The 27978-nt window shown below is 36.4% G+C and overlaps 1 protein-coding gene across 3 annotated transcripts in view; it reads right to left on the reverse strand.

Moving 5' to 3' along the window:
• Positions 1 to 27080, reverse strand: part of HIKESHI (heat shock protein nuclear import factor hikeshi) — a 37261-nt gene extending 10181 nt beyond the window's left edge. For 2 of the 3 annotated variants that reach the window (XM_079709532.1, XM_079709531.1), the window contains exons 1-2: positions 26966 to 27080; positions 24558 to 24795 (exon numbers count right to left, since the gene is read on the reverse strand). In XM_079709532.1, coding sequence (XP_079565658.1) covers positions 24558 to 24795; positions 26966 to 26995 — 268 coding nt within the window. In that variant the 5' untranslated portion in view covers positions 26996 to 27080. The remainder of the gene's footprint in view (positions 1 to 24557; positions 24796 to 26965) is intronic. The other variant, XM_079709533.1, reaches the window with a different exon arrangement.
• Positions 27081 to 27978: the final 898 nt, after the last annotated feature.

The raw sequence follows: 27978 nt of genomic DNA on the forward strand, positions 1-27978 counted from the left end.
AATTCGAATTACTATCCCAGGTCCCCTCATTTCAGCCTGAAGGACTCCCTTTAGCATTTCCTATAGGTTAAGTCCTCTAGCCACTATTCCAATTTCTGTTTATCTGGGAACGTCTTCATTTCTCCATTTCTGATGGCTAGATAATTCTTGATTGACCTTTTTTCTTTCAGTACTTTAAATATGTCATCCCACTGCCTCTGGTCTAAATGTTTCTGATAAGAAATCAGCCATAATCTAGTAAGGACCCTTGTATGTGATGAGCTGCTTCTCCTGCCACTTTCAAGATGCTCTGTCATTGGCAGTTTATCATGTCTTGGAGTGAAGTTTATCCTACTTGAGTTTGTTGAGCTACTTAAGTGTGTAGATTAATGTTTTTCATCAAATTTAGAGTTTTAGGGCAATTATTTCTTCAAATATTCTTTCTACCCCTTCTCTCCTCTTCTTCTGGGACTCCCATTATGCATATGTTGGCATGCCTGATGGTGTCTCACAGGTCTCTAAGGCTCTGTTCATTCTTTTTTCTTTCTGCTCTTCAAATTAGATATTTTACCTATCTTCACATTCACTGATTCTTTTTTGCACCTACTCAAATCTGCTTCTGAAACCCTCTAGTCAAATTTTCATTGCAGTTACTGTACTTTTCCACTCCATAACTTATTTCCTTAAAAATTTTTTTCTATTGGTATCTTCTATTTGATGATACATCATTCTCCTGATTTGCTTTAGCTCTTCAAGAATATTTGAGACAGCTTCCTTAAAGTCTTTGACTATTAAGTCCAATGTCTATACTTCCTAGGAACAGTTTCTATTCATTTCTTCTGTGAAAGGGCCTTGTTTCTTGCATGCGTCATAGCATTTTGTTGAAAACTGGATATTGAATAATGTGGCAACTCCAGCAATCAGATGTTTCACCTCTCCTTAGGGTTTACTGCTACTGTTTGTTGTGGCTGTTTCCTTGTTTAATTATTTTTATGCACTAATACTATAAAGTCTGTATTTTTTGTCATTTGTGACCACTGAAGTTTCTATTAGGTTAGTGGTTAGCTAGTTAATGGAAAGAGATTTCCTTAGAAGCCTGGAACCAAAAAATTCTCCCAGTGTTTGCAGGTGGGCTTTGTGTGTTGAGACATGCCTTCAATGCTCATGCCTTCGGGCTTCCCTTGTGGTGCAGTGGTTAAGAATCCGCCTGCCAGTGCAGGGGACACGGGTTCGAGCCCTGGTCCGGGAAGATCCCACATGCCGCGGAGCAACTAAGCCCGTGTGCCACAACTACTGAAGCCCACATGCCACAACTACTGAAGGCTGTGTGCCTAGAGCCTGTGCTCTGCAAGAAGAGAAGCCACTGCAATGAGAAGCCCGCGCACCACTACAAGGAGTAGCCCCTGCTCGCCACAACTAGAGAAAGCCCCTGTGCAGCAACAAAGACCCAATGCAGCCATAAATAAATAAATAAATAGATAGATAGATAGATAGATAAATAAATAGATAAATAAATAAATAAATAAATTTATTTTAAAAAATACTCATGCCTTCAGGGTCAGCCAGCAGGAAGAGCTTAGGACCTTCTTAGGTCTTTCCCAAGCATGTGCACAGCCCTGGACACCCATGTGGTCTTTTAGATTCCCAGGAATCCCCAGGAGAATTTCAAAACCCTTGTTCCCCAAAGTATCTTATTCCCAGCCTTTCCTTCCAAGCTTTTTGGTTAGTCTGTTATTTGCCCCAACTGTTGTCACTGCCTCAGGCAGCAGTGATTAACACATTTACCTGTAAACATTTTTGACAAACATATGCAGAAAGTTTCCAAGTTAAAAGAGATAAAGGTGAGCCTTTTAAATCAGTCTTCCAGGGAACCACAGAACAAAACAAGTTAATTACAATTAATTGTGAATAAGGTCCATTCTGCTCCCTCTGGTATCAGTACCAGTACCAAGAACAGGGTCTGTTATTTTCAAGGCTACCACTGAGCTGAGGAACAAGGGTTGGGATCAGGGTAGATTAACTGCCACAAAGCTCACTGTTCTTACAGAGATTCAGTGTTTTTTCTTGATTAAATGTCCCTCTGGTTGCGACAAGCCTTTGGTTAGTTTCCAGAGTCCTGAAAATGTTGATTCTGAGAGCTTTTGCCAATTTTTGTTGTTGCTGCTTTTATGGAGGGATGAACTTTTGGAGTTCCTTACTCCATCATTTTAATTGTTTTAAGCCTAGAATCATGCTAAGTCCAGAAAATGTACTGCTATTTGCCTGTATAACAGGCTCCAACGATCTCAATCAAGGAAAGTAGTTCAATACAACCTACTACTGCCTTAGTTATAACTACCCAGAGAGTGATCGGCCCAAGCAGAAAGCCCTGTCATCTCTAACCTCCATCCTTTATCACACACAGGCTCTTGGCAAATAAGTGAAGCCCTAAGGAAAACTCTCTAAGATCTGTTGTAAAAATTGGGGCTAAGGAAATATTCTGACTCTTTCATTTTAAAGCTCTCTGGGACTAAGACAACTTAAGATGGGAAAAACAAAAAACCCCTCAGTCTTCAGTAATCTTTAATCTATATTTTCAAAGAAATCCACTGTGCAGTTAAACCATTCCTTTAGTCAATCTTATTCTCTCAAAACGGGCTTAACAGAGTAATTGATACCCTCCGAGTACAAAGTTTCTTGTTTGCAAACCATAAAATATTAGAAAGAAACACTGGAACATAATGTACAAACTTACAGTGAGTGTTTAATTTTGGATATGAATTCTTGACAGCCAAAGTAAAAAGAAAAACATGATCAGTTACACTGAGTGTCTTATAACCAAAAAATTAAAAAACAAAAACAGCAGGGAAAGTAAAACATCTGACCTGGTCTTTAAAAAAAAACATACATTACAAAAAGTTCTCAGTAACATTCCAATAGTAAAAGAAGCAGCAGATGTTTTAAGGTTGTTTCTCAAAGTATACCTCTTCACTAGTCTAACACAAGGCACAACTCAGAGGAGAAAATCCTATAGGAAACTAGTGCTTTACTGTCAGTATACAAAGAAAAGCAGTCATCATCATTTACTATCTGGGTGTGACTCTTTTTAAAACTATATACACTTCATTTCACAAAAAATGTTCAAAAGAATGAAGAGGTGTTAAAAAACTTGATTAAAATTTTAATAAGTATTAAAGTACAGCAAACTCAAACATCCATTCCAGACTTCCCACATTTGCCTGGTTTTTAAGTTATAAATAGCCAAAATGGGCCACGTTCTCTGAATACAACTGTTCCTCAAGTGTCACTAATAAATGTGGAACATATCCATTTTATAACTCTGACTCCTGATTTTAAACACATCTCTAATAGATTCGAGCTTATCATCACTTCTGGTCTTTCTTCTGGCAATTGCATTGTCAAAAAGTGCAATACTTGAAACCTTGAAATTTTGAAACTTTTAATGGCTCATAATTTATTGAAGAAAGAATGGCCATCTTCTGTGATCTGTAATTTGCAAAACACTGTCATTTTTAGACTTATAAACATTATTTAGAATAATTAATCCAACTAGTTTCATTCATTTCTACATTATCTTCTCATCACCTTTGTATACACACCCACTTTCAGCAATGTCCACTTACAAACTGTATCCAGTCAAATCTGGAGACCAAACATAAGAGATGAAAGAATACCAGCACACATCCTTTTACCGCATGTCCAAGATTTTGTCATGAAATACTACGTGATTAATTCCTCCTTGCTGAATGACTAAATGGATAAGAATACCATATTTTCTTTTGGTCCTTAGAAATATACTGTTCAATCATCCATTTTTTTATTTGAGAAAATTCACCTAAGAGACCATCATCTGAAGATTCAATCTTGAGATTTTGCTTATATGATCAACTTCACCACCATCATGAATCTAGAATGCTGCTATTTGCCTCATTGTATTCATTTTCTTTTTTTTTTAAATAAATTTATTTATTTTTGGCTGCGTTGGGTCTTCATTGCTGCGCACGGGCTTTCTCTAGTTGCGGTGAGTGGGTACTACTCTTCGTTGTGGTGTGCAGGTTTCTCACTGCAGTGGCTTCTCTTCTTGCAGAGCATAGGCTCTAGGCATGCAGGCTTCAGTACTTGTGGCACATGGGCTCAGTAGTTGTGGCTTGCAGGCTCTAGAACACAGGCTCAGTAGTTGTGGCTCACGGGCTTAGTTGCTCCGCAGCATGTGGGATCTTCCCAGACCAGGGCTCCAACCCATGTCCCCTGAATTGGCAGGCAGATTCTGAACCACTGCGCCACCAGGGAAGTCCCTGTATTCATTTTCTGATTCACACAAAATTGTGAAACTTGTTCCCCTGTCAATTTTCTTCTCTTTGCCATCATGAACAAAATCTGAAAAATTATTAATTCCTAATTCTGTCCAATAAAAGCAAAAAGCAGACAATGAAAATGGTGTCTCCAGTCTCCTTTTATACTTCCTGAAACATGACATTATCCTTTGGACAATGCAATATGAAAACCGTAGGATAAGGCAATAGCAAACTAAGCTGCACATGCTTTAAATCTGGCCCATAACCTATTTTTTTTTTTTTTTTTTTTTTTTTTTTTGCAGTACGCAGGCCTCTCACTGTTGTACCCTCTCCCGTTGCGGAGCACAGGCTCCGGACGCGCAGGCTCAGCGGCCATGGCCCACAGGCCCAGCCGCTCTGCGGCATGTGGGATCTTCCCGGACTGGGGCACGAACCCGTGTCCCCTGCATCGGCAGGCGGACTCCCAACCACTGCGCCACCAGGGAAGCCCATATAACCTATTTTTGTATGACCTAGGATAGGTCATAAAATAGTTTTTTTACATTTTTAAGGTTGTTTAAAGAAGAATATGTCACAGAGACCATATGTAGTACACAAAGCCTAGAATATTTACTATCATAAGCTTTACAAAAATGTTTGCCAACCTCTGCTTCAAGTAATTCCATCATTTTTCCTTTTTCTTATTGTTTCAGCCTTTCTTTTCTTCCATAGTTGAGAATTAATGAGAAATGATGAAATAATTCCTTGGATGAAACAGCAAAATGTTTCAAGATATAGACAAAATAAGATCACTAATATCCTCAAATGCACATTAAATTTATAAAATGGTCCAGTGGACCCATATGGTAACTGCAAGATAGAATGAGTTTAAAAAATATATAAGTAAATGTTTTCTCTGGAAGACCTCTACAGAAGAATAAAACTCATGAAATATCAATCTTTCTAAGAGTTATAAGTGTCCCCAAAAGGAAACCAAAAAACTAAAAGTGAGTCCACTGGTTAAGATACTTTTGGTGTGCACAGCAGCAGGGATGAAGACTAAAAAAACCTGTTATGCCAAAAATAAGCAATTCACTATGAAGTGGCATTTGAACATGACATATGCTAAAAAGCTACAGAAAAACAACTTAATTATGCCTGCTGAAAATCCTCTTAGTATTGAATATAAATACTTAGAAATCATATATATGTGTGTATATATATATATATATATCCTTATATATATATATATATCCTTAAAACCTCTGCTTTATTTCTATTGATAGCCTGACAAGCCTGAAATTACATTTTTTACTCATGCATATTCTAAGAGCTATGTGACTTCCAAAGGTCTATCAATAATAAGTATTTTAAACCAGACAAAAATAACTTACCTGACATTGTAATATGTCTAGAATTTGGATGTCTAAAATGTACTTAAACTACCAATATTTACCAAGTATCTAAAGTCCATCACTGTGCTCTATACACTCAAAAGAACACAAGGTAAAAGATACAAACAGTCCCTACTCTCAAGGAGCGTACACTCTAATAAGTCAGTAACAATTACTTAACCTTTCTGAATAGGTTTCATTATCTGGGTGATTTTTAAGATCCCTCCTAGAGTTGTCTTTCTATGATTTTATAAAAACGTAATAACCATTCCTTGAGCACCAACTACGTGCCAGGCACTATCATGCATTTTGCATTATCTCTAATGCTCCGGAAAACACATGCACTGTAGGTATTATTATCCCCGTTTTACCTGGATTCTCCTCTAAGGCTTAAAGAACTTGGTCAAGACTACCCAGCTAGTCATGAGTATCACTGGGATTCAAACGGGTCTAGCAAACTCCAAGGTTGATGCTCATTCCCGTCCGTTATCCTACCTGTTTACACCAAATTCTGTAGTATGAACTCTTAACTGCTCATTACTTACTTCACAATAAGCCATTCAAGAAAGGAAATCAAGAAACGTCAGGAAGCAAAAGGTTCCCATTCTGGCTCTAGTTCCACTGCATGCAAACAGACTAATAATAGTATCTTGAGGTGTTGTTTTGTCCTTTCTAATCCCCTTGACAAGCTCAACCCAATCTTAAAATGAAAACTAGAATAAGTTTAAAAGTTTCTTCTTGGCAACTGAGCTAGATGAAATGAGAGACTGTATATGTCATGTGTAGAAGCCAAAGCAATGACATTAAAATATGGCAGCAAACCCAAAAAGAAAAGAGCAGAATTATAAAGAAGAAAGTTAAGTGATGATTTATAACAAACTCTAATTTTAACATTTCTTAAAAATTCCTTTTTGGTGCTAAGCCTTCTTTTCATAGATATTTTTAATGTCACTGCCATGAAAGACAAAGAAAGGCTGAGCAATGTATCAGATTAAAGACTAAAGAAGTGTGACAATTAAATGCAATGTACAATACTGACTGAACCCTAGATGGAGGGAGCAGGAAACTGCTATAAAAGGCATTATTGGGAAAACTGGCAAAACTTTAATGCAGAATGTATATCAGACAAGGTATTGTATTAATGTTAAATTTGTTGAATTTGATCATTATACTGTGATTATAAAAGAATATCCTTGTTCTAGGAAATGTATGCTGATGTATTTAGGAGTAAGGGGGTATCATTCCAAACTAACACTACCTCACAGTAGGGCCCTGGCCAAAAAACAAAAAACAAAAAAAAGGTAAAACCCCACCATAAGGTGCATAGTTCAGGAGTAAGGGGGTATGATAAAACACAAAAGATCATCCTTTTCTTGTAACAAGAGTATTCTACAAAGCTCTACCGCATTCATTACTCTATTTTATTCATATAAATATATAATCCCTCTTTATACCACAGGTAATTTAATCAACTATTTCTTATTCTTCTATTAAGTACAATCACATATTAAAGTGCTAAAGACACAATAAAAAGTATTTAAGTTCCACATAAGTGTTTTTATTATATCTGACCTAATGTCCTACTCCCCCACCTGCTCTTCCAATCTTGGCCTCTTCCGTTTCCCATTCTCCACATAATTCTCCACTGTAGTGACATACTGGAATTCTCCCTGACTGAGGCATTGAGCCAGTTCCTCATTGTATCTTGAAACGCTTTAAAATAGTTAACCTATAGAGAAAAGGAAGGTTTTAAGTTGAACTTAAGTATGTGTATGAAAGAATATGTGGATGTGGCTTAAACAAACTCCTCAAATAGGATATGAACTCTACAAATAATTACCTTTGACGGACATATGCACATAAACATGTATAAATATGAATAATATAAATTCTTCCAGTTACATGTTTTTCGTAAAAGAAACTGCTTCCACCTTCCAAGTTCAGAATTAAAAATTTAAACCTTAATTTAAAAGATACTGTGCTCATGTTAACATTACCTGGCATCTCATTATTCATATATAACAGGTTTTAACACGTTTAAGTTGTTATAAGTGGACACCAGCACTCAGCTGACCTACTATATGAATGCTGAGTTTTTTTGTGCATCTTACAGTTTAATAATGCTACTAAGGCTGGATATCAACTTCAGAACTATCAGCTTCAGATATCTTCAGATATCAACTTCAGAACTCAGGTAAGACATTTTAAGAAAAACTGTCCAAAATTACAGTGAAAAAAATTCAAAAAGTACTGTGAGACCTGATAATACTTAATATCATAGAACTAGAAAGAAATACTAAAATTATGTGGAAAATGAGTTTCTAATTCTAATTATAGATACCTTTTGTGTTAATGAGATGGACATACATCAAAAATGGACATACATCAAAAAAGCAGCCTATCTCCCAAAAGACTTCATTAAGAAAATTAAAGATGCAGTCCACTGAGAAAATTCCCAGTACAAACCATGAAATGTTTCTCTAGATGAGATTAAGTCAAAGCAAAGGTGAGCAAATAATCCTTTTGCCTCTGCTATTCAACTCTGAAGGATGTGAAAATTCTGAACTTTGGGGAAAAAATGTAGAGTATTTATAACAGATCTTTTGGCTTCCTATTATACATATCTGATTCTCTCACACGCTACTAAGAGATGCAATGTTTAACTTCAGTATGAAGATGATGAGAATGGAGATAAATATTTTTAATTCAAAATAAATTACCAAAATGTGATTTTTGCCCTAAAGTTTTCCTTGTCATATTCAGAATTTCACTAAGTGGGCTGACATAGCAAGGAAAAGTGGAGATGACACGCTATAAAAATGACCAAATCCAGGTTCATAGTTGTCAAATACAGATGTTTATTTTGTTCATATTAATTCATGGTACAGTGTAAAAAGTTAACGATTCATATAATAATCCATAGAGGAACCACTAAAAAAAATGCAAAGGTAAAAGTAAAAACCCAATAGAAGAAATATGGATTTAAAAAATAGTTGATCCAAAAGAAGGCAGAAAAAAAAAACCCAAGATAAAAACTTAAACCTAACCATATCAGTAACATTAAATATTAATGGTCTAACCACCTCATTTAAAAGGCAGAGACAGAGATAAAAAAAAAAAGGCAGCACCTAACTATACACTGTTTACAAGAGATACATAGATTTATCTCAAAGGAAAAATACGGGAAAAATATAGCATGTGAACACTGGAGAGAAAGAACGCTGGAAAAGCTATATAAATTTTAGACAAAGTAGACTTAAAGACAGAAGCATTACCATAATAAAGCGTATTTCATATTGATGAAAGGGGCAATTCATTTTCAATCTTAGACACTCATAAAACAGAGGAAGAGAGAACAACTGTTATGTTTCTTTTCTTTTTCTTGCCTCACTGCACCCTTACTACTTCTATTCAACATGATGCTCAAAGGTCTGGGCAATGCAATAAGGCAATAAGAAGAAAGAAAAGGCATAAAATTTGGCAAAAAATTGGAAAGAAAGTCTTTCCAATCTATGAAAGTCTTTTTCATAGATGTTATAATCATCTATATAGAAAATTCTAGGATGCAACTAGAACTATTAATAAGGGAGTTTAGCAAGATATTCAATGTGTTACCCTTTCCTTCATCCTCCAGGATACAAAGTCAATATACAAAAATCAATTGTATGACAACACCAAATGCTAGCAAAATATTTAATTTCTCTGACATCCAGTGTCTTGAAAACCAGAAGCTAATAATAAAGATTAAATAGATAATACACATGAAAGCCTAGTACAATGCATTGTATGAGCAGATATTCAATGTTACCCTTTCCTTCATCCTTCAAACATTATAAAATCTTTCTAATTGGCTGCTCTGGCTCTAATTTCAACAAGATTCTCCAACCCATCCTAGACAATGATTTTACTAAAACATCATTTTTTAAAATATCATTCTTTTGCTCAAACACTTGTCTACCAGAAAAAAATGTAAACCCCCCATAGCATAACCAGCACACAACAGCTCCACTTTACCTTTAAACCTTACCCCTCGCCCCACCCGTCCCAAATAGAAGTCTATCAAGCTACCTTTAAAAGTCTCCTTCTCACAGTCACTTGAAGGTGCAGTGTATACTACTTTCATGACTGATGATTTCCAAATGCAATTCCCATCCTCCCACTTCCATCCCATCCAAACCTATTCATACTTCAGGTTCATGCTCCAGTCTAATCTTCTATAGAGCCACTTTCAATTACCTCAGCTCAGTAACCTGCTTCCTTTGAATACTGTCTTGGAGTGATCTTAATATTCACACACAGATATGGGGACCCTAAATTGAAGCAGTCATCAATTTGAAATGTATGTGCTAAGAATGAAGTTGATATACAACAAAGTCTTTATATCAGCAAGTACTCTTTTCTTCTGTAACTTGTTTAATGGAAATGTCTACAGTAATTTCTAGTATATTTCCCAAGCATTCACAATGTAAACAGACAACTTAAAAATCACGATATAGCAAAAGACATATAGATACCCACTTTTTAAAATATAAGTTCCATACAAATTTTAATTTTGTTAATATTCCCTTTTATGTGCTAATTTGAGTTTGCATACAATTTCTGTAAAGCAAAGAATCTCTTTATATAATAGTCCCAGTATTTCATGATTTTTACTAAGTTTTTGATTAAATGTCTCTTCCGCACTAAACACCAAGCACAGCATCTAAAGATAAAACTAGCAAGAGATTCACTTAAACTTCCCTAAGTCTCTAACCACCAAACTGTATCTAAGCTTGTGCCTTTTATTTATCTACTTTTTTTTTAGGATTTCTAGATCCCATGGAGGGAGGAAGGAAGAAGGGAAGTTTCTTCGTTTCTTAACATCAAACCCTCCCTTCTATATTTTCAAGTTTAGTCCTATCCTAATTCTCAACCATCACCCCAGATTGTTCCATCATCAGCCGAAAAGTATATTCATCGTATAACTCTTTTTCAGAACCCTAGAGCTACAAAGAATCTTCTCTCAAACAAGATAAAACTCACAGTAACTTGTTTTAAGATGTCCTACCAACTGCAATTCTCTCAACAGAGCAGTCCTGACCTTCTCTGACCAAAACCTTTCTGTGCAAAATTAAGAAATCTGTTCATCAACCAGCAGAGGACCAAACACTGCCAAAGTTTAACATGAAATCTGCTTCACTTCAACTAACCTTCTACCCTCCCTACTCCCATAAAATTCTTCTAGATTTCTTACTTAATAAATTCTCAGTTCAATCACAACTGCCTAAAGTTACTTTAGCAAGTCTCTCTTCCAACCTGATGTGGTAGTTAGCTAGGTTTGCTCAATGTAATAAAATTTATAAAGGTTCAAAAATATAAATCCATTACAAGTCCACCTATTCTTATATTTCAATAATACAGAATTCCCTAATATGAATAAAAAGTCTAATCTTTTCTGTATAAATTAAGAATTCTAATACTTTAAACATCCGAAAAGCACATTTTCCAAACACACTAAGAACCACCCAAAACATTTTAACAGCATTTTATCATTTGTTTAATGTTGATAATCAATAAGTCTCTAAATATTTTAAGCTGTTTTTCCTTTAGTAAAGCATTGTGCTTTACTCATTAAAAATACTGCCTTGAAATTTCATTTTGTTTTCATAGATAAAGCTATCAAAAGCCATGTTATAATGGAAATGATGAGAAATAATTTATTTTTTAAAAGGCAGGAGAATAAAAGAATTACTTTTATCATAATGGAAATAAATCCATTTTCCCATAATGGATTATTACTCTGGGACTGGATTTTGGACTGTTTTAGCTAACTCCACAGAAAATATGTTAAAGTTTTGGTTAGAGCAACTGTATTAACTCATTTTTGATTGCTGAATTTTCTCCAGATTGGATGAGATAACACAATAAGGAAATGTCTGGGTTTTTATGATCTCAGAATGTTATGCCCACTACTCCCAACCTTTTGGGTGTCACAAGAGAAAAGGGAAAAGACAGCCAAAGGCAGTGCAAAAATGACAGAAGAAAGCATTTTTCACTATTTCCAAGGCGTCTCCTTCACGGAATATAGATGATCATAAATGAAAAAGAGATGTTGCACCCCTTTCCCAACTCAAAATGTTGACAATTTCCAACTATGTCCTGCACTTTCCAACTATGCAAAGGTTAATAGTTGGCTGGCTACTAGCCTATTGCTATACAAACAAAACCCACCACTTTATGTTTAAGGCATTGCTATCATGTTCCAAAGGTTCCTCACACCCAAACCAAAAATCTCTCTCTCTTGTCCCAAGTTAGTTACTCCTCCTCCTGTATCGCGTATTACTATTAATATCTATCAGTATCCATTTAATTTTCTAGCATGCTTTCCAACTAGTAATTGATTAAAAAACTGTATAACAGTATCTATTTCCATTTCTCTTTCCTTTTTAAATCAATATATATTTATATAAACATCTATATAAATATTCATTTACGTACTTTATGTTTTACTTTAAAATGGAGTATTTTGAGAGCTCCCAAGTGAGTATCAAGTGAATATATTTGATGATGAAGGCAGAAAAATATGTCATTACTTTCTCTTTTCAACAAATGGTGTTGGAACAGTTTGATATCCACTTGCAAAAAAAAAAAAAAATCTAACTTCAATCCATACCTTGCACTAAATACGAAAATTCATTCAAATTGGATCCCAGATACAAATGTAAAATCTAAAACTAAAAACGTCTAGGAGAACACTTTTATAATCTTGGGTTAGGCAAAGATTTCTTAGATGCAACACTAAAAGCACAATCCAGAGAAGAACAAACTGAAAAACTGAACTTCACTGAAATTAAAAACATGCTCTAAGTAAATCAACTATATTTCAATAAAATAATTTTTAAAAAGATGCAAGGGAACAAATCAATAAACAAGATGTCTGCAAAAAAACAAAACAAAAAAACACACAAAAACATATGCTCTATAAAACACACCATAAAGAGAAAAGACAATCCAAAAACTAGAAAAACATGTCAAATCACGTATCTTATAAATAACTTGTATCAAGAATACATAGAGAACTCTCAAAACTCAGTAAGAGGGGACTTTCCTGGTGGCACAGTGGTTAAGAATCTGCCTGCCGGGGCTTCCCTGGTGGCACAGTGGTTGAGAGTCTGCCTGCCGATGCAGGGGCCACGGGTTCGGGCCCTGGTCTGGGGGGATCCCACATGCTGCGGAGCAGCTGGGCCCGTGCACCACGGCTGCTGAGCCTGCGCGTCTGGAGCCTGTGCTCCGCAACGGGAGAGGCCGCCACAGTGAGAGGCCCGCGCACCGCAATGAAGAGTGGTCCCCGCTTGCCGCAACTAGAGAAAGCCCTCGCACAGAAACGAAGCCCCAACACAGCCAAAAATAAATAAATTAATTAAAAAAAAAAAAGAAAAATCTTTCCGATGACAGTGAGCTCATTAAAAAAAAAAAAAAAAAAAAAAAACAACCTGGTTAAGAATCTGCCTGCCAATGCAGGAAACACGGGTTCGATCCCTGGTCCAGGAAGATCCCACATGCCTTGGAGCAACTGAGCCCATGCGCCACAACTACCGAGCCTGTGCTCTAGAACCCGCGAGCCACAACTACTAAAGCCCGTGTGCCCTGGAGCCCATGTGCTGCAACTACTGAAGCCCACGTGCTCTAGGGCCTGCGTGCCATAACTACTGGGCCCACACACTGCAACTACTGAAGCCTGCATGCTCTAGGGCCCACATGCCACAACTACTGAGCCCGCAGGCCTAGAGCCCATGCTCCACAATGAGAAGCCACCGCAATGAGAAGCTCGTGCACCACAACAAAGAGTAGCCCTGGCTTGCAGCAACTAGACAAAGCCCGCGAGCAGCAACAAAGACCCAGCACAGCCAAAAATATAAAATAAAATAAACTCAATAAGAAAACACAATTTTAAAAAACGGCAGAAGATTTGAATAAACACTTCACCAAGGAAGATAGAGAGAGAGCAAATAAGCATTTCAAAAAATAAAATGCTCAGTATCGTTAGTCATTAGGGAAATGCAAATTTAAAACCTAATGGGATACCACTATACATCTATTAGAACACGTAAAACTGACCATGCGTTGACAAGGACAGGGAGGAAGTGGAACTTTCATATACTGCAGACTGAAATGTAAAATGGAGCCACCATGTTGCAAAATAGTTTGGCAGTTTCTAAAAAAGTTTAACACAGAAGTACCATTATGATCCAGCCATTCCACTCTCAAATATTTATCTAAGAGAAATGAAACCATATGTCCATACAGACTTATACACAAATGTTCATAGCAGCTTTATTTTTATGAGTCAAAAACTGAAACAGTCCAAATGTCCATCAACAGGTGAATGGATACACAAATGGTGGTATACCACACAACTACCCAGCAATAAATAGGAATGAATTACTATTGTAGTGAGCCATACTACAACATGGATGACTGTAAAAGTAAACATGCTGAGTGAAAGAAAACCCTAGAAAATGCCAACTATTTTATAGTGACAGAAAGCAGATCAGTAGTTTCCTGGGGTGGAGGAGGAGATAGGAGAGGGGATTACAAAGGAGCAGTAGGAAACTTTTAGGGATGATGGATATGTTCATTATCTTGATTGCGGTAATGGTTTTACAGATGTATACATATACCAAAAATTACCAAACTGTATACTTTAAATATATGCAGATTACTGTATGTAAATTATAACTCAATAAAGCTATTAAAATTGTTAGTCACAAAAAAACTTAATTTTCTCTGTTCTTTGGGGGATTTCTTTAGAAAGAATAAAAGTCATGAAATATCAATATCTGCCTAAAAGAGAAACTGAAAAATTAAAATTAGGTCCAATGGATCCTGATGATACACAAATGGTTAGAACACATCAAATATAAATAAATACACACACACACATCAATGATATAATTCTTTAAAAAAAAGCTTATTACTTCCAGAGTACGTTAGGGTATCAACTCATTTTTTGAACAATGATATATTAATAATCAAGCATTTATCCTGCCTTATAATGACGCTACCCATAGCAAGTGTCTCTTTACAGCTAATAAATGACAATTAGAATATTATCATTTTGAATTAGTGAATCTAAGCATTGCATATAAGTGGCTGCTAATTTCCCAAAGAGATAACTATGTATGTGTGTGTGTATGTGTGTGTTTACATATATATAAAATACACTTCCTGATCAAAGAACACACCATTGCCTATAATAAACTTGCCAAAAAATTTTTTAAATGCATTTGAATGAAATCTGATCAAACCTCTAAATCCAGATAATTTACTGGAAATAGAGACAGAATACATTAAATCTTTGATTTTTATAAAAGATACTTGAGAGACCTATCAACCAATTAACTGCAATGTAGGGACTTTACTATTCAGATGCTGACTGAAAATATTTTAAAACTTTAAAATATATAAACATAAGACTTCTGAGACCATTGGAAATCTGAACACTGATTAAATGTTCAATCCGATATTAAGAAATTATTTGTTTTTAAGTGTTCAGGTGTACAACAAAGTGATTCAGTTATGAGTTGGTCATTTTTGAAGCTGCGTGATGACTAGAGAAGGGTTCAATATTCCATTTGGTCTGCTTTTGTACATCCTGAATTTTCTATAATGAAGTTTTTAAAAATAAAGATATCTTATTAAATTCACTTTGTAACTTGTACATGTACAAAGATATAAAAATCCAAAATAAATAAAACTGGCTTAGGCCAAATTTCCTCTTTCATATTGTCCTTGTCCTTTTTGATAAGGAGGATATATTAGCTTCAAAATCTAAACTTAGGGTAACTTTGCCTCTTTTCCGATTCTCTGACACTTTATATGAGATATGAACAATCTGTTTCATAAAGGTATAGTGGAACTTTGTAAACCATCTGGGTCTAATAGTTGTATGTGAAAGGGAGAGGTTTTTTTTTTTTTTTAATTGGAGTAAAACTGCTTTACAATGTTGTGTTTGTTTCTGCTGTACAATGAAGTGAATCAGCTATATGTATATGTATATCCCTTCCCTCTTGGACCTCCCTCCCAACCCCACAATCCCACCCATCTAGGTCGTCACAGAGCACCACGCTGAGCTCCCTGTGCTATATAGCAGGTTCTCACTAGCTATTTTACACATGGTAGTATATTTATGTCAAACCTAATCTCCCAATTCGTCCCACTCTCCCCTTCCCCCACTGTGTCCACATGTCCGTTCTCTACGTCTACTTCTCTATTCCTGCCCTACAAATAGTTTCATCTGTACTGTTTTTCTAGATTCCACATATATGCACTAATATATATTTGTTTTTCTCTTTCCAGCTTACCTCACTCTATATGACAGACCCTAGGTCCATTCACATCAGGAGAGGTATATTTTTAATTACTCATTTTAATTTCTTTATTGATATTGTATCTATTCATGATTTAAATTTATTTGAGTCAGTTTTCTTTAGTATATTTTTCTAGAAAATAGCCAATTTCATCAGTTCCTTTGTTGTTCTCAAATGTACTGGCATAAAATTTCTTATAAATTTTACTTAGTCTCTACTACAGTTATAGTTATATCTTCATTTTCACATTTTCAATAACATTGTGTCTTCTCTTTTTTCTAAATATATCTTTTCAATAGCTCATCATTTTATCAGTCTTTTCAAAGAATCAGATTTTTATTTCATTAAGGCCCTCTATTATTTCTTTGCTTTCTGTCACTAATTTCTATTCTTAGCATTACCATTTTTTCATCTACTCTCTTTGCGTTGCTATGTTCAATACTCAGCCCACTCATTTCAATCTCTTTTCATATACACACATTTAAGCCTAAGAGTTAATCTCTTTAGTACTACCTTACCTGCATTCAAAAGGTTTGATATGTGATGTTTTATTTTGCTTTGGTTTCTGTGGAAGTTTAATTTCCACAGTCATTTCTTCTATGACCCATTAGTTAAAATACTTTTGAATTTCTAAACATGGCAATGTTTTATCTTTTGATTTGTAATTACACTGCATTGTGGGTTGCATACTGATAGTCTGCCATTTGCTACAGCTTGCTTCATGACTTGGCATGTGGTCAAATTTCATAAATGTTCTGTGTACTTAAAAAGTGTGTATGATCTAATTATTAGTTTCAGGGTTCTATAGTGTCCATTAGCTCAAGCTTGTTAATTCTTTATTCAAATTTTCCTTCTTTACTAGTATTTTATTTACTTGATGTATTAATTATCAAGAGGTATATTAAAATATTGATTGTAAGGTTGTCCACTTATCATTGTAAAGTCAATTTTTTTTAATATTTGAAGTTATGTTTTATATACACACAAATTCATGACATTTACTTTTTCCTAGAAATATTTAAATCTTCCTAGTGAATTATTTCATTCCTAGTGAATGAACCTCTGGGCTCTTAATCCTTGATAATGCTTTTGCCTTAGTCCCATTTTTCTAAAACACACCTATGATAGCTTTTTGGGGGGGTCCTTGTGTTAGACATGTTACTGATAAACATCACTATAATTATTAGTTTGCTGCCTTTAAAAAAAAAAAAGATCCCATCCTGGAGTCTCCATGCTTTCTCTGGTAAGTTTAGTCTGTTTAGATTTATTTTGATAACTGATATATGTGAAATTATTTCTACCATCTCATTTTGTTTTTCACATACCATGTATTTTTCCCTCTTTCTTTTTTTTTAAGTTTTCCTTAAAATTTTAACAGGATTACTTGAAAGTAGAATCAATTTTATTACTCTTTCTAAACCACAGGACCTCAGAAAGCTTACTCAGATCACTACCCCTCCTGTCATATGCACTGTTTTCCAGTACAGTATTTAATTCTTGTGCATTTATTTGTTGAATTGTTTTACGTAATCAGGTTGTCCTGATTTGTCTGTATGTTTACCAATTTCTTTGCTAACTTTGAGTCTTGCATACCCTTCTACATTCAGGGATTCAGTTCCTTCCTATTAAAGTACAACTACCTTCAGTAGTTCTTTCAGTAATGGTCTATTAGTAGTAAACGCAACATCTCCACATGAAAACACATTTATTTCTCCTTCACTTTACAATGATAGCTTTGAGGGTTATTTTATTTCTCCTTGGCACTTTGAAGATACTCATCTATTGACTTTTGACCTCTATTCATGCTGTTGATAAATCTGCTAAACTGACTCATTGCTGTTCAGTTATTAATGACTTGTCTTCTCTCTGGTGTCTTTATTACTTTCTATTTAACTTCACTAAAGTGTATTGAGTTGTACACATTTTTTTCTACTTATTTTCTCTATTTATTTTTAGGCGCAGCTACAGAAGAGAGAAAAAGTGATTTGATAATGACTATTTTCTTAATTCTCCCAAAGACTATTCAGAACTAATACCATGCTATATGTACAAGAAGCATTAATTCATTACATACGGTGGATGCCCTAGGACAATGATTCTCAAACTTCAGAAGGCAACAAAAACACCTAGGGAACCTATTTAAATACTTGGACTCCATCCAAGTTTTCTGATTCAGTAGGTCTGGGGTCCTACCACAAATTTGCATTTCTAACAAGTTTCCAGGTAATGCTGATGCTGCTGGTCAGGGACTCATGCTTTAAGAACCACTGCCTTCAGAGAGTCCCATACAGAATAAACCCAAGAAGAAATACGCCAAGACACATATTAATCAAACTGTCAAAAATTAAACACAAAGAAATCATATTAAAAGCAGCAAGGGAAAAACAACAAATAACACACAAGGGAATCCCCATCAGGTTAACAGCTGATCTCTCAGCAGAAACTCTACAAGCCAGAAGGGAGTGGCAGGACATAATTAAAGTGATGAAGGAGAGAAACCTGCAACCAAGATTGCTCTACCCAGCAAGGATCTCATTCAGATTTGATGGAGAAATTAAAACGTTTACAGACAAGCAAAAGCTGAGAGAGTTCAGCACCACCAAACCAGCTTTACAACAAATGCTAAAGGAACTTCTCTAGGCAAGAAACACAACAGAAGGACTATACCTACAATAACGAACCCAAAGCCATTAAGAAAATGGGAATAGGAACATACATATCAATAATTACCTTAAATGTAAATGGACTAAATGCTCCCACCAAAAGACACAGAGTGGCTGAATGGATACAAAAACAAGACCCATATATATGCTGTCTACAAGAGACCCACTTCAGACCTAGAGACACATACAGATTGAAAGTAAGGGGATGGAAAAAGATATTCCATGCAAATGGAAATCAAAAGAAAGCTGGAGTAGCAATTCTTATATCAGACAAAATAGACTTTAAAATAAAGACTATTAGAAGAGACAAAGAAGGACACTACATAACGATAAAGGGATCGATCCAAGAAGAAGATATAACAATTGTAAATATTTATGCACCCAACATAGGAGCACCTCAATACATAAGGAAAATACTAACAGCCATAAAAGGGGAAATCGATAGTAACACAATCATAGTAGGGGACTTTAACACCCCACTTTCACCAATGGACAGATCATCCAAAATGAAAATAAATAAGGAAACACAAGCTTTAAATGATACATTAAACAAGATGGACTTAATTGATATTTATAGGACATTCCACCCAAAAACAACAGAATACACATTTTTCTCAAGTGCTCATGGAACATTCTCCAGGATAGATCCTATCTTGGGTCACAAATCAAGCCTTGGTAAATTTAAGAAAATTGAAATTGTATCAAGTATCTTTTCTGACCACAATGCTATGAGACTAGACATCAATTACAGGAAAAGATCTGTAAAAAATACAAACACATGGAGGCTAAACAATACACTACTCAATAATGAAGTGATCACTGAAGAAATCAAAGAGGAAATTAAGAAATACTTAGAAACAAATGACAATGGAGACACGACGACCCAAAACCTATGGGACGCAGCAAAAGCAGTTCTAAGGGGGAAGTTTATAGCAATACAATCCCACCTTAAGAAACAGGAAACATTTCGAGTAAACAACCTGACCCTGCACCTAAAGCAATTAGAGAAAGAAGAACAAAAAACCCCCAAGCAGAAGGAAAGAAATCATAAAGATCAGATCAGAAATAAATGAAAAAGAAATGAAGGAAACGATAGCAAAGATCAACCAAACTAAAAGCTGGTTCTTTGAGAAGATAAACAAAATTGACAAACCATTAGCCAGACTCATCAAGAAAAGAAGGGAGAAGACTCAAATCAGTAGAATTAGAAATGAAAAAGGAGAAGTAACAACTGACACTGCAGAAATACAAAAGATCATGAGAGATTACTATAAGCAACTCTATGCCAATAAAATGGACAACCTGGAAGAAATGGACAAATTCTTAGAAATGCACAACCTACCAAGACTGACTCAGGAAGAAATAGAAAATATGAATAGACCAATCACAAGCACTGAAATTGAAACTGTGATTAAAAATCTTCCATCAAACAAAAGCCCAGGACCAGATGGCTTCACAGGCGAATTCTATCAAACATTTAGAGAAGAGCTAACACCCATCCTTCTCAAACTCTTCCAAACAATATCAGAGGAAGGAACACTCCCAAACTCATTCTACGAGGCCACCATCACCTTGATACCAAAACCAGGCAAGGATGTCACAAAGAAAGAAAACTACAGGCCAATATCACTGATGAACATAGATGCAAAAATCCTCAACAAAATACTAGCAAACAGAATCCAACAGCACATTAAAAGGATCATACACCATGATCAAGTGGGGTTTATTCCAGGAATGCAAGGTTTCTTCAATATACGCAAATCAATCAATGTGATACACCATATTAACAAGTTGAAGGAGAAAAACCATATGATCATCTCAATAGATGCAGAGAAAGCTTTCGACAAAATTCAACACCCATTTATGATAAAAACCCTGCAGAAAGTAGGCATAGAGGGAACTTTCCTCAACATAATAAAGGCCATATATGACAAACCCACAGCCAACATTGTCCTCAACGGTGAAAAACTGAAACCATTTCCACTAAGATCAGGAACAAGACAAGGCTGCCCACTCTCACCACTCTTATTCAACATAGTTTTGGAAGTTTTAGCCACAGCAATCAGAGAAGAAAAGGAAATAAAAGGAATCCAAATTGGAAAAGAAGAAGTAAAGCTGTCACTGTTTGCAGATGACATGATACTATACATAGAGAATCCTAAAGATGCTACCGAAAAACTACTAGAGCTAATCAATGAATTTGGTAAAGTAGCAGGATACAAAATTAATGCACAGAAATCTCTGGCATTCCTGTACACTAATGATGAAAAATCTGAAAATGAAATCAAGAAAACACTCCCATTTACCATTGCAACAAAAAGAATAAAATATCTAGGAATAAACCTACCTAAGGAGACAAAAGACCTGTATGCAGAAAATTATAAGACACTGATGAAAGAAATTAAAGATGATATAAATAGATGGAGAGATATACCATGCTCCTGGATTGGAAGAATCAATATTGTGAAAATGACTCTACTACCCAAAGCAATATACAGATTCAATGCAATCCCTATCAAACTACCACTGGCATTTTTCACAGAAGTAGAACAAAAAATTTCAAAATTTGTTTGGAAAAACAAAAGACCCCGAATAGCCAAAGCAATCTTGAGAACGAAAAACGGAGCTGGAGGAATCAGGCTGCCTGACTTCAGACTATACTACAAAGCCACAGTAATTAAGACAGTGTGGTACTGGCATAAAAACAGAAAGATAGATCAGTGGATCAGGATAGAAAGCCCAGAGATAAACCCACGCACATATGGCCAACTTATCTTTGATAAAGGAGGCAGGAATGTACAGTGGAGAAAGGACAGCCTCTTCAATAAGTGGTGCTGGGAAAACTGGACAGGGACATGTAAAAGTATGAGATTAGATCATTCCCTAACACCATACACAAAAATAAGCTCAAAATGGATTAAAGACCTAAATGTAAGGCCAGAAACTATCAAACTCTTAGAGGAAAACATAGGTAGAACACTCTATGACATAAATCACAGCAAGATCCTTTTAGACCCACCTCCTAGAGAAATGGAACTAAAAACAAAGATAAACAAATGGGACCTAATGAAACTTCAAAGCTTTTGCACAGCAAAGGAAACCATAAACAAGACCAAAAGACAACCCTCAGAATGGGAGAAAATATTTGCAAATGAAGCAACTGACAAAGGATTAATCTCCAAAATTTATAAACAGCTCATGCAGCTCAATAGCAAAAAAACAAACAACCCAATCCAAAAATGGGCAGAAGACTTAAATAGGCATTTCTCCAAAGAAGATATACAGACTGCCAACAAACACATGAAAGAATGCTCAACATCATTAATCATTAGAGAAATGCAAATCAAAACTACAATGAGGTATCATCTCACACCAGTCAGAATGGCCATCATCAAGAAATCTAGAAACAATAAATGCTGGAGAGGGTGTGGAGAAAAGGGAACACTCTTGCACTGCTGGTGGGAATGTGAATTGGTACAGCCACTATGGAGAACAGTATGGAGGTTCCTTAAAAAACTAAAAATAGAACTACCATATGACCCAGCAATCCCACTACTAGGCATATACCCTGAGAAAACCATAATTCAAAAAGAGACATGTACCAAAATGTTCATTGCAGCTCTATTCACAATAGCCCGGAGCTGGAAACAACCTAAGTGTCCATCATCGGATGAATGGATAAAGAAGATGTGGCACATATATACAATGGAATATTACTCAGCCATAAAAAGAAACGAAACTGAGCTATTTGTAATGAGGTGGATAGACCTAGAGTCTGTCATACAGAGTGAAGTAAGTCAGAAAGAGAAAGACAAATACCGTATGCTAACACATATATATGGAATTTAAAAAAAAAAAAAAAATGTCATGAAGAACCTAGGGGTAAAACGGGAATAAAGACACAGACCTACTTGAGAATGGACTTGAGGATATGGGGAAGGGGAAGGGTAAGCTGTGACAAAGGGAAAGAGAGGCATGGACATATACACACTACCAAACGTAAGGTAGATAGATAGTGGGAAGCAGCCGCAGAGCACAGGGAGATCAGCTCGGTGCTTTGTGACCGCCTGGAGGGGTGGGATGGGGAGGGTGGGAGGGAGGGAGATGCATGAGGGAGGGGATGTGGGAACAGATGTATATGTATGACTGATTCACTTTGTTATAAAGCAGAAACTAATAAAAAAAAAAAAAAAAGAACCACCGCCTTAGGGATTAGGGATAATTATCTCAGGGAACCCCCACTGAGAAGGACTGTAAGAATCTGTCCTGGTTCTTAAATCTAGAGATTAGTATTTATCATCAATCTCAACAATTTTTAGCTTTAAATATTACTCTTTCCCATTTCTTCTTGTAGAATTCCAACTACATAAATAACAGCAGCTAACAGTTCATCATCTGGCCAGAACTGCTCCAGTTCATTCTTCACAGTCCTCAGGATAAAAATTAAATTTGATCATATCATTCCCTTACTTGAAATTGTTCACTGGCTCCTCTATACCTACAGGAACAGTCCTTTATTGGGAGGGACACATGGATGGGCTTCAGAGTACATGCAAATTTTTTAGTATTTACACTATGTTATATTATATTACACATACTTTTTATGACACTATCAAATACGTCTGTGACCTAAGCATGTTAATAATTGCTAGCCTATTAAATTCAAATGAGTCAGTGTGATACATAAGCTTTTCAGCTTTTCATGATCCATGCCTGCCTATCCTATACACCATACCTTGTGCCGTTCTGAGCATACCACGATTTCAAACTTTCATCATTATATCCATATTACCTCTACTTAGAAAAGAATGCCCAATAGGCCTCTCACAGGCCTGACAAACTCCTACTTATCTTCTCAAAAGGTCCAATATCATCTCCTCCCAGAAATTTTCCCCAACCTACTTAAGAGTTAATTGTCCCTTACCTATTCTCTCTCAGCACTTTGTACAAACATCTGCAATTACTTTTCACCCTTCTAAATATTGGTCCATAGAACTATCTTCCTTTGCAATATGAGTGATCTCAGGCAAGAACTTAATCATTATAGTAGATAGCAAAATGTTTGTTAAATATATAAACATGTTACCTAAATATAACTTTGCCTTGGACTTTACAGACTATTTCCAGGAGAAAAAATATTTATAATCTAAGACTTTTCATGTCTGTTTTTATCTAGACTTTCAAAGGAACCAGATATTCAATGGGAGTAAATGCTACCTAGTATCATTCTCAATTTCTAAACAAAATACCTCAAGCATCAAAGCAAGGACTGTCCCTGTAATATCTAACACCTGCAATGTCAATACAACCAACAGAAGAACACTGAAGGGGTAATCAAATCTAAGAGCTCAAAAAATCTTCATAGAAAAAAAGGACTCTCATTGTATTTCCTATACAAGTCTACTTGGTTTACCTGTTTATTTAAACACTGATGTGCATATTACAAATTATGAGAAGATTCCTCTCATTTTATTAAAACACCCACTATTCAGAAAAAATCCCTTTACAAAGGTATACAGCATACAAAGAAAACCACAGTGAGTGGTTCTCTCCAGAGGCAGAGGATGGATGGGGAGTGTGAGTGTAAGGTCTCTTCACTTACCATTTTTCAAATGTGTCAGTACCATCTGATTTTTTTTTTCCGGCCGTGCCATGCTCACAGCATGCAGGATCTTAGTTCCCTGACCAGGGATGGAACCTGTGCCCTCTGCAGTGGAAGCATGGAGTCTTAACTACTGGACTGCCAGGGAAGTCCCTGATTTTTTTTTTTTTTAATAATGTTACATATTACTTCAGCAATCAGAAAAATATAATGAAAAGTTAAAAAAGCCACATTCTATGTTATGCTATTGAAGAAAAACGTTTAATTATGAAACTATTTTAATATATTATTCTTACCAGATTTAAGACCTGAAATTTTGAAGATGGCACTTGGTTTCCCATTTGTGACAAATCCTAGGAGTTGCCATACTGGCATTCCATTTGAATCAGGATAGGAAAAGTAGACAGATCCTCCCATTCCCTCAGGAAATGGGACTGTTCCCAGCATAAAAACCACAACATGGTTGATATTTTCATAATCAGGCAAGTCAAAAACAAACTTATCCTCTGCCACTTGCTGTGCAGCTGTTTGCACCTAGAATATAAGAAACTCGCCTTAGTTCAATAGTTTGATAAGTTTCTATAGCCCTTTTAGTATTGCTGTAAGCTCTGTTACCAAATATAGTCAATTATAGTCATTATATCAAGTATAACATTGGGTCAATCTGATACTCTAATTATGGAATTACCAAATACACCAAAAAGAGTGCTTATTTTAATAGAAAAATCTAAAAATACACATTTAGCCTTAAAATGACTTAATGAATGGAATCTTTCAAAAACATTACTAAATTATTTCAGAAGTGCCCTGAAAGGATTTTACTTACATAAATAAATCACTACAGCTTCAGAATGTTATAAAAATGAAAGGTTGTTCAAAACACCATGCCACCAAAGCTTTATCTTCTAGTTTGAAGGTAAAGAATCTCGGGCAATTAAAATGGGTAAGCAATTCAGAAGTTATTACAGTCAATCCTCATTATTTGCAGATTCATTATTTGTCATTTTGCCTACTCACTGAAATATATTTGTAACCCCCAAATTATTAAACCCTCCGGTTTAAATACAAAGAATAAAACAAAGGAAGAAAGAACATAAATATAAACCAAAATGCCTATATTAGTATTAAATTCAATTTTACCAGCTTTTGGCATGCATAATCTTAAAAGGCACATAAAATCATGGTATCTACAAGTCTTGAAATAATCATTAGGTAAAATAAATATTTCTTAAATGTCAACTCTGTCAAAGGCACCAGACATTCTGTTAATCTGTATTATGACATTCTAATCCTCAACCTTAGGAAAAAGGGTACATCTTTTACTGAGTCCATAACTTTAGATTAGGTGAATTTTTCTAGTAAAAAAATAATGTAGTTAAACGTTGAGGCATCGCTAGGTCTATTTGCCCTTCATTTTGATTAACATGTTCAAATACTCCAGAACTAAAAAGTCAAACACCGTCAAAGAAAATCTTGTCATGAAGGAACCCCTACTGGATATCCATTACGTAGGTTAGGTGTTAGGTAAATAGACACAGGCACCGCTATAACTAAATTCCTTCCAAATTAGCTGACAACACGGATTCCACAGGGTCTTTCTATTCTTTAGAAAAACACACGCATTTTAAATGTTATTCGTTAACGAAATTCGTCCCACACTCAATCCCAGGCTGGTGCTTTCATTCTTCCTATCCGGAGCAGAAGCAATACAAAGTTATCCCACCAGTATTATCAATTACCACCATCACCAAAAGGGGCCTCCCAGTCATTCAAGGGACAGACAATAAATCTTCTGAGGATAGCCATCTCCAATTTATCTCTGTGGTTCCTTAGAACTGTGTACACACTACATTATCAAAAATTGATGAAAAAATTCAACAAAGGGGCTGCAACATTTAATAAAGCAGGGAGAAAAAAATAAAGAGAAAGAATTCTAGGTGAAAGGAATCAGGTCTGAAATGGATTTCTGAGTGGCTTCTACGGAGGCAAGCAAGATTCACCCTCCAGATTCTTCCGGAACAATCCCAGGTACTTAACTCTACCTAACAATTCATCAAGGAAGGTAATCTCTTTTTACCAATAAGGAAATTCGCCGCTCACCTCCTTCTGGGGTCATCACAGATATCGCTCACGCTTTAAGTTTCAGGCGTTTCTATCAGCCCATTTCCAATTACGTTAAGCATATTTTTATTAAGGCCCTTCCAAAAGGACCCAGCAGTTATACTTTGCCCGAGTACCTTCATCTTCGACAAACAGGACGCTACAGACTAGATTCAAACACCACATTTACCTCGAACTCACTTTATGAGCTCAGGCGAGTATTTATACTGCCAACTGCGCTTAAGTTCCTCAACTGCAAAATGAGAATGAGAACCACCATCTCACGAGTTACGGTTAAGTTTGCAGTGCCAAATAAACGCTACATAGATGGCTGAGATGACTAAGAATAGACAAAAGGCGTGCATTGCCTAAGATAATGCACACTCGATAAATGGCAGCTAATGGTGTGACTGCTACTCTGAAAAGCGCTGGGGGGAAGGAGAGCGAACATCCCAGCGTCCCACTGCCCACCCTCAGACTCTCAGCAGTCAACTAGACGTGAGGGGGTTTCCCCGCATCCCGCGCACCGACGCACCCTCCCCTTCCCGGGGCCTCGCCCTCGGCGTCCTGCCCCCTCCCTGAGACCACCCGGCCCCATCCTCACCAGCCTCCCCGCCACCAAGCAGCCAAACATGACGGCGGCGGCTCCGCTCAGCCGGCAAGGACCCGAAGCCGGGTACTAGAAGACCTGGGGCTACTGCCCTAGTCGAACCCAAGAACCTTCCGGAACGATGCGGGGGGTGCCTATCCCTCCGCTACATAGCGACTAGGCCAGCGGCAGGAACGCCTGCTGCCCCCGCGACCTGTGACCTCTCCTTCCTAACCAGAACGCCTCTCAGGCGACGAGTACTTCCGGGGCTCACACCGCACCGCCCTTACTAAACGGGAAAGGTGGGCCAGATCCCGTATAAAACTACAAGTCCCAGAAGGGCCTGCGCCGGTTTCCGGGAAGGGAGCGCGGAGGATTTGCCTATTGGGATTGGCAGTCCGTATCCCAAATTTGCGAATCCAGAGCCGGGAGGGAAAGTTTCTAACGTTTGTCTAACATTTTAGAGATTACAGTGCGCTTTTACAGTCATTTCGCTAGATCCTTACAAAAACCCTAGGAGGTAGGTATTATTATCTGCATTTTGTAGTCGAGAAAATTGCCCAGAGTGACCAGCCCCAAATCTTTACACAGCACTCAGGGATGGGGCTTGAATCCAAATCCTGATTCAAATCCAGGGTTCTTTCTGCTACACAGTAGCTGAAAAGTACTGATTTTTAATCAGCTGTTTTGTACTTAATGACAACTTTATTGTAGTTCTTTCCAGCCTCACTCCTCCATTTATTTGCCGAAAACAAACAACACTAAGCAAGTTATAATATCTTTGTGCTTTAATGACGCCATTTGTAAAATAAGAATAATAATTGTGCCTGTCCCCTAGGGTTGCTGTGAGGGTCAGATGAATTTATAAACAACCACTTAGAACCTGGCAATACTTAACTAATGGCTGTTTAATTGTAAAATGTCTTTTTTTTCCTCTACGCATTTGCAGAAAAGAAGAACTGGCATCAAGTACTGACTGCCAACAGTACTCATTCTCCCTTTCACAGCTTCAGTTCCCTTTCCTCTTG

This window comes from Hyperoodon ampullatus (assembly GCF_949752795.1).
Source record: "Hyperoodon ampullatus genome assembly, chromosome: 7".
Taxonomy (NCBI): domain Eukaryota; kingdom Metazoa; phylum Chordata; class Mammalia; order Artiodactyla; family Ziphiidae; genus Hyperoodon; species Hyperoodon ampullatus.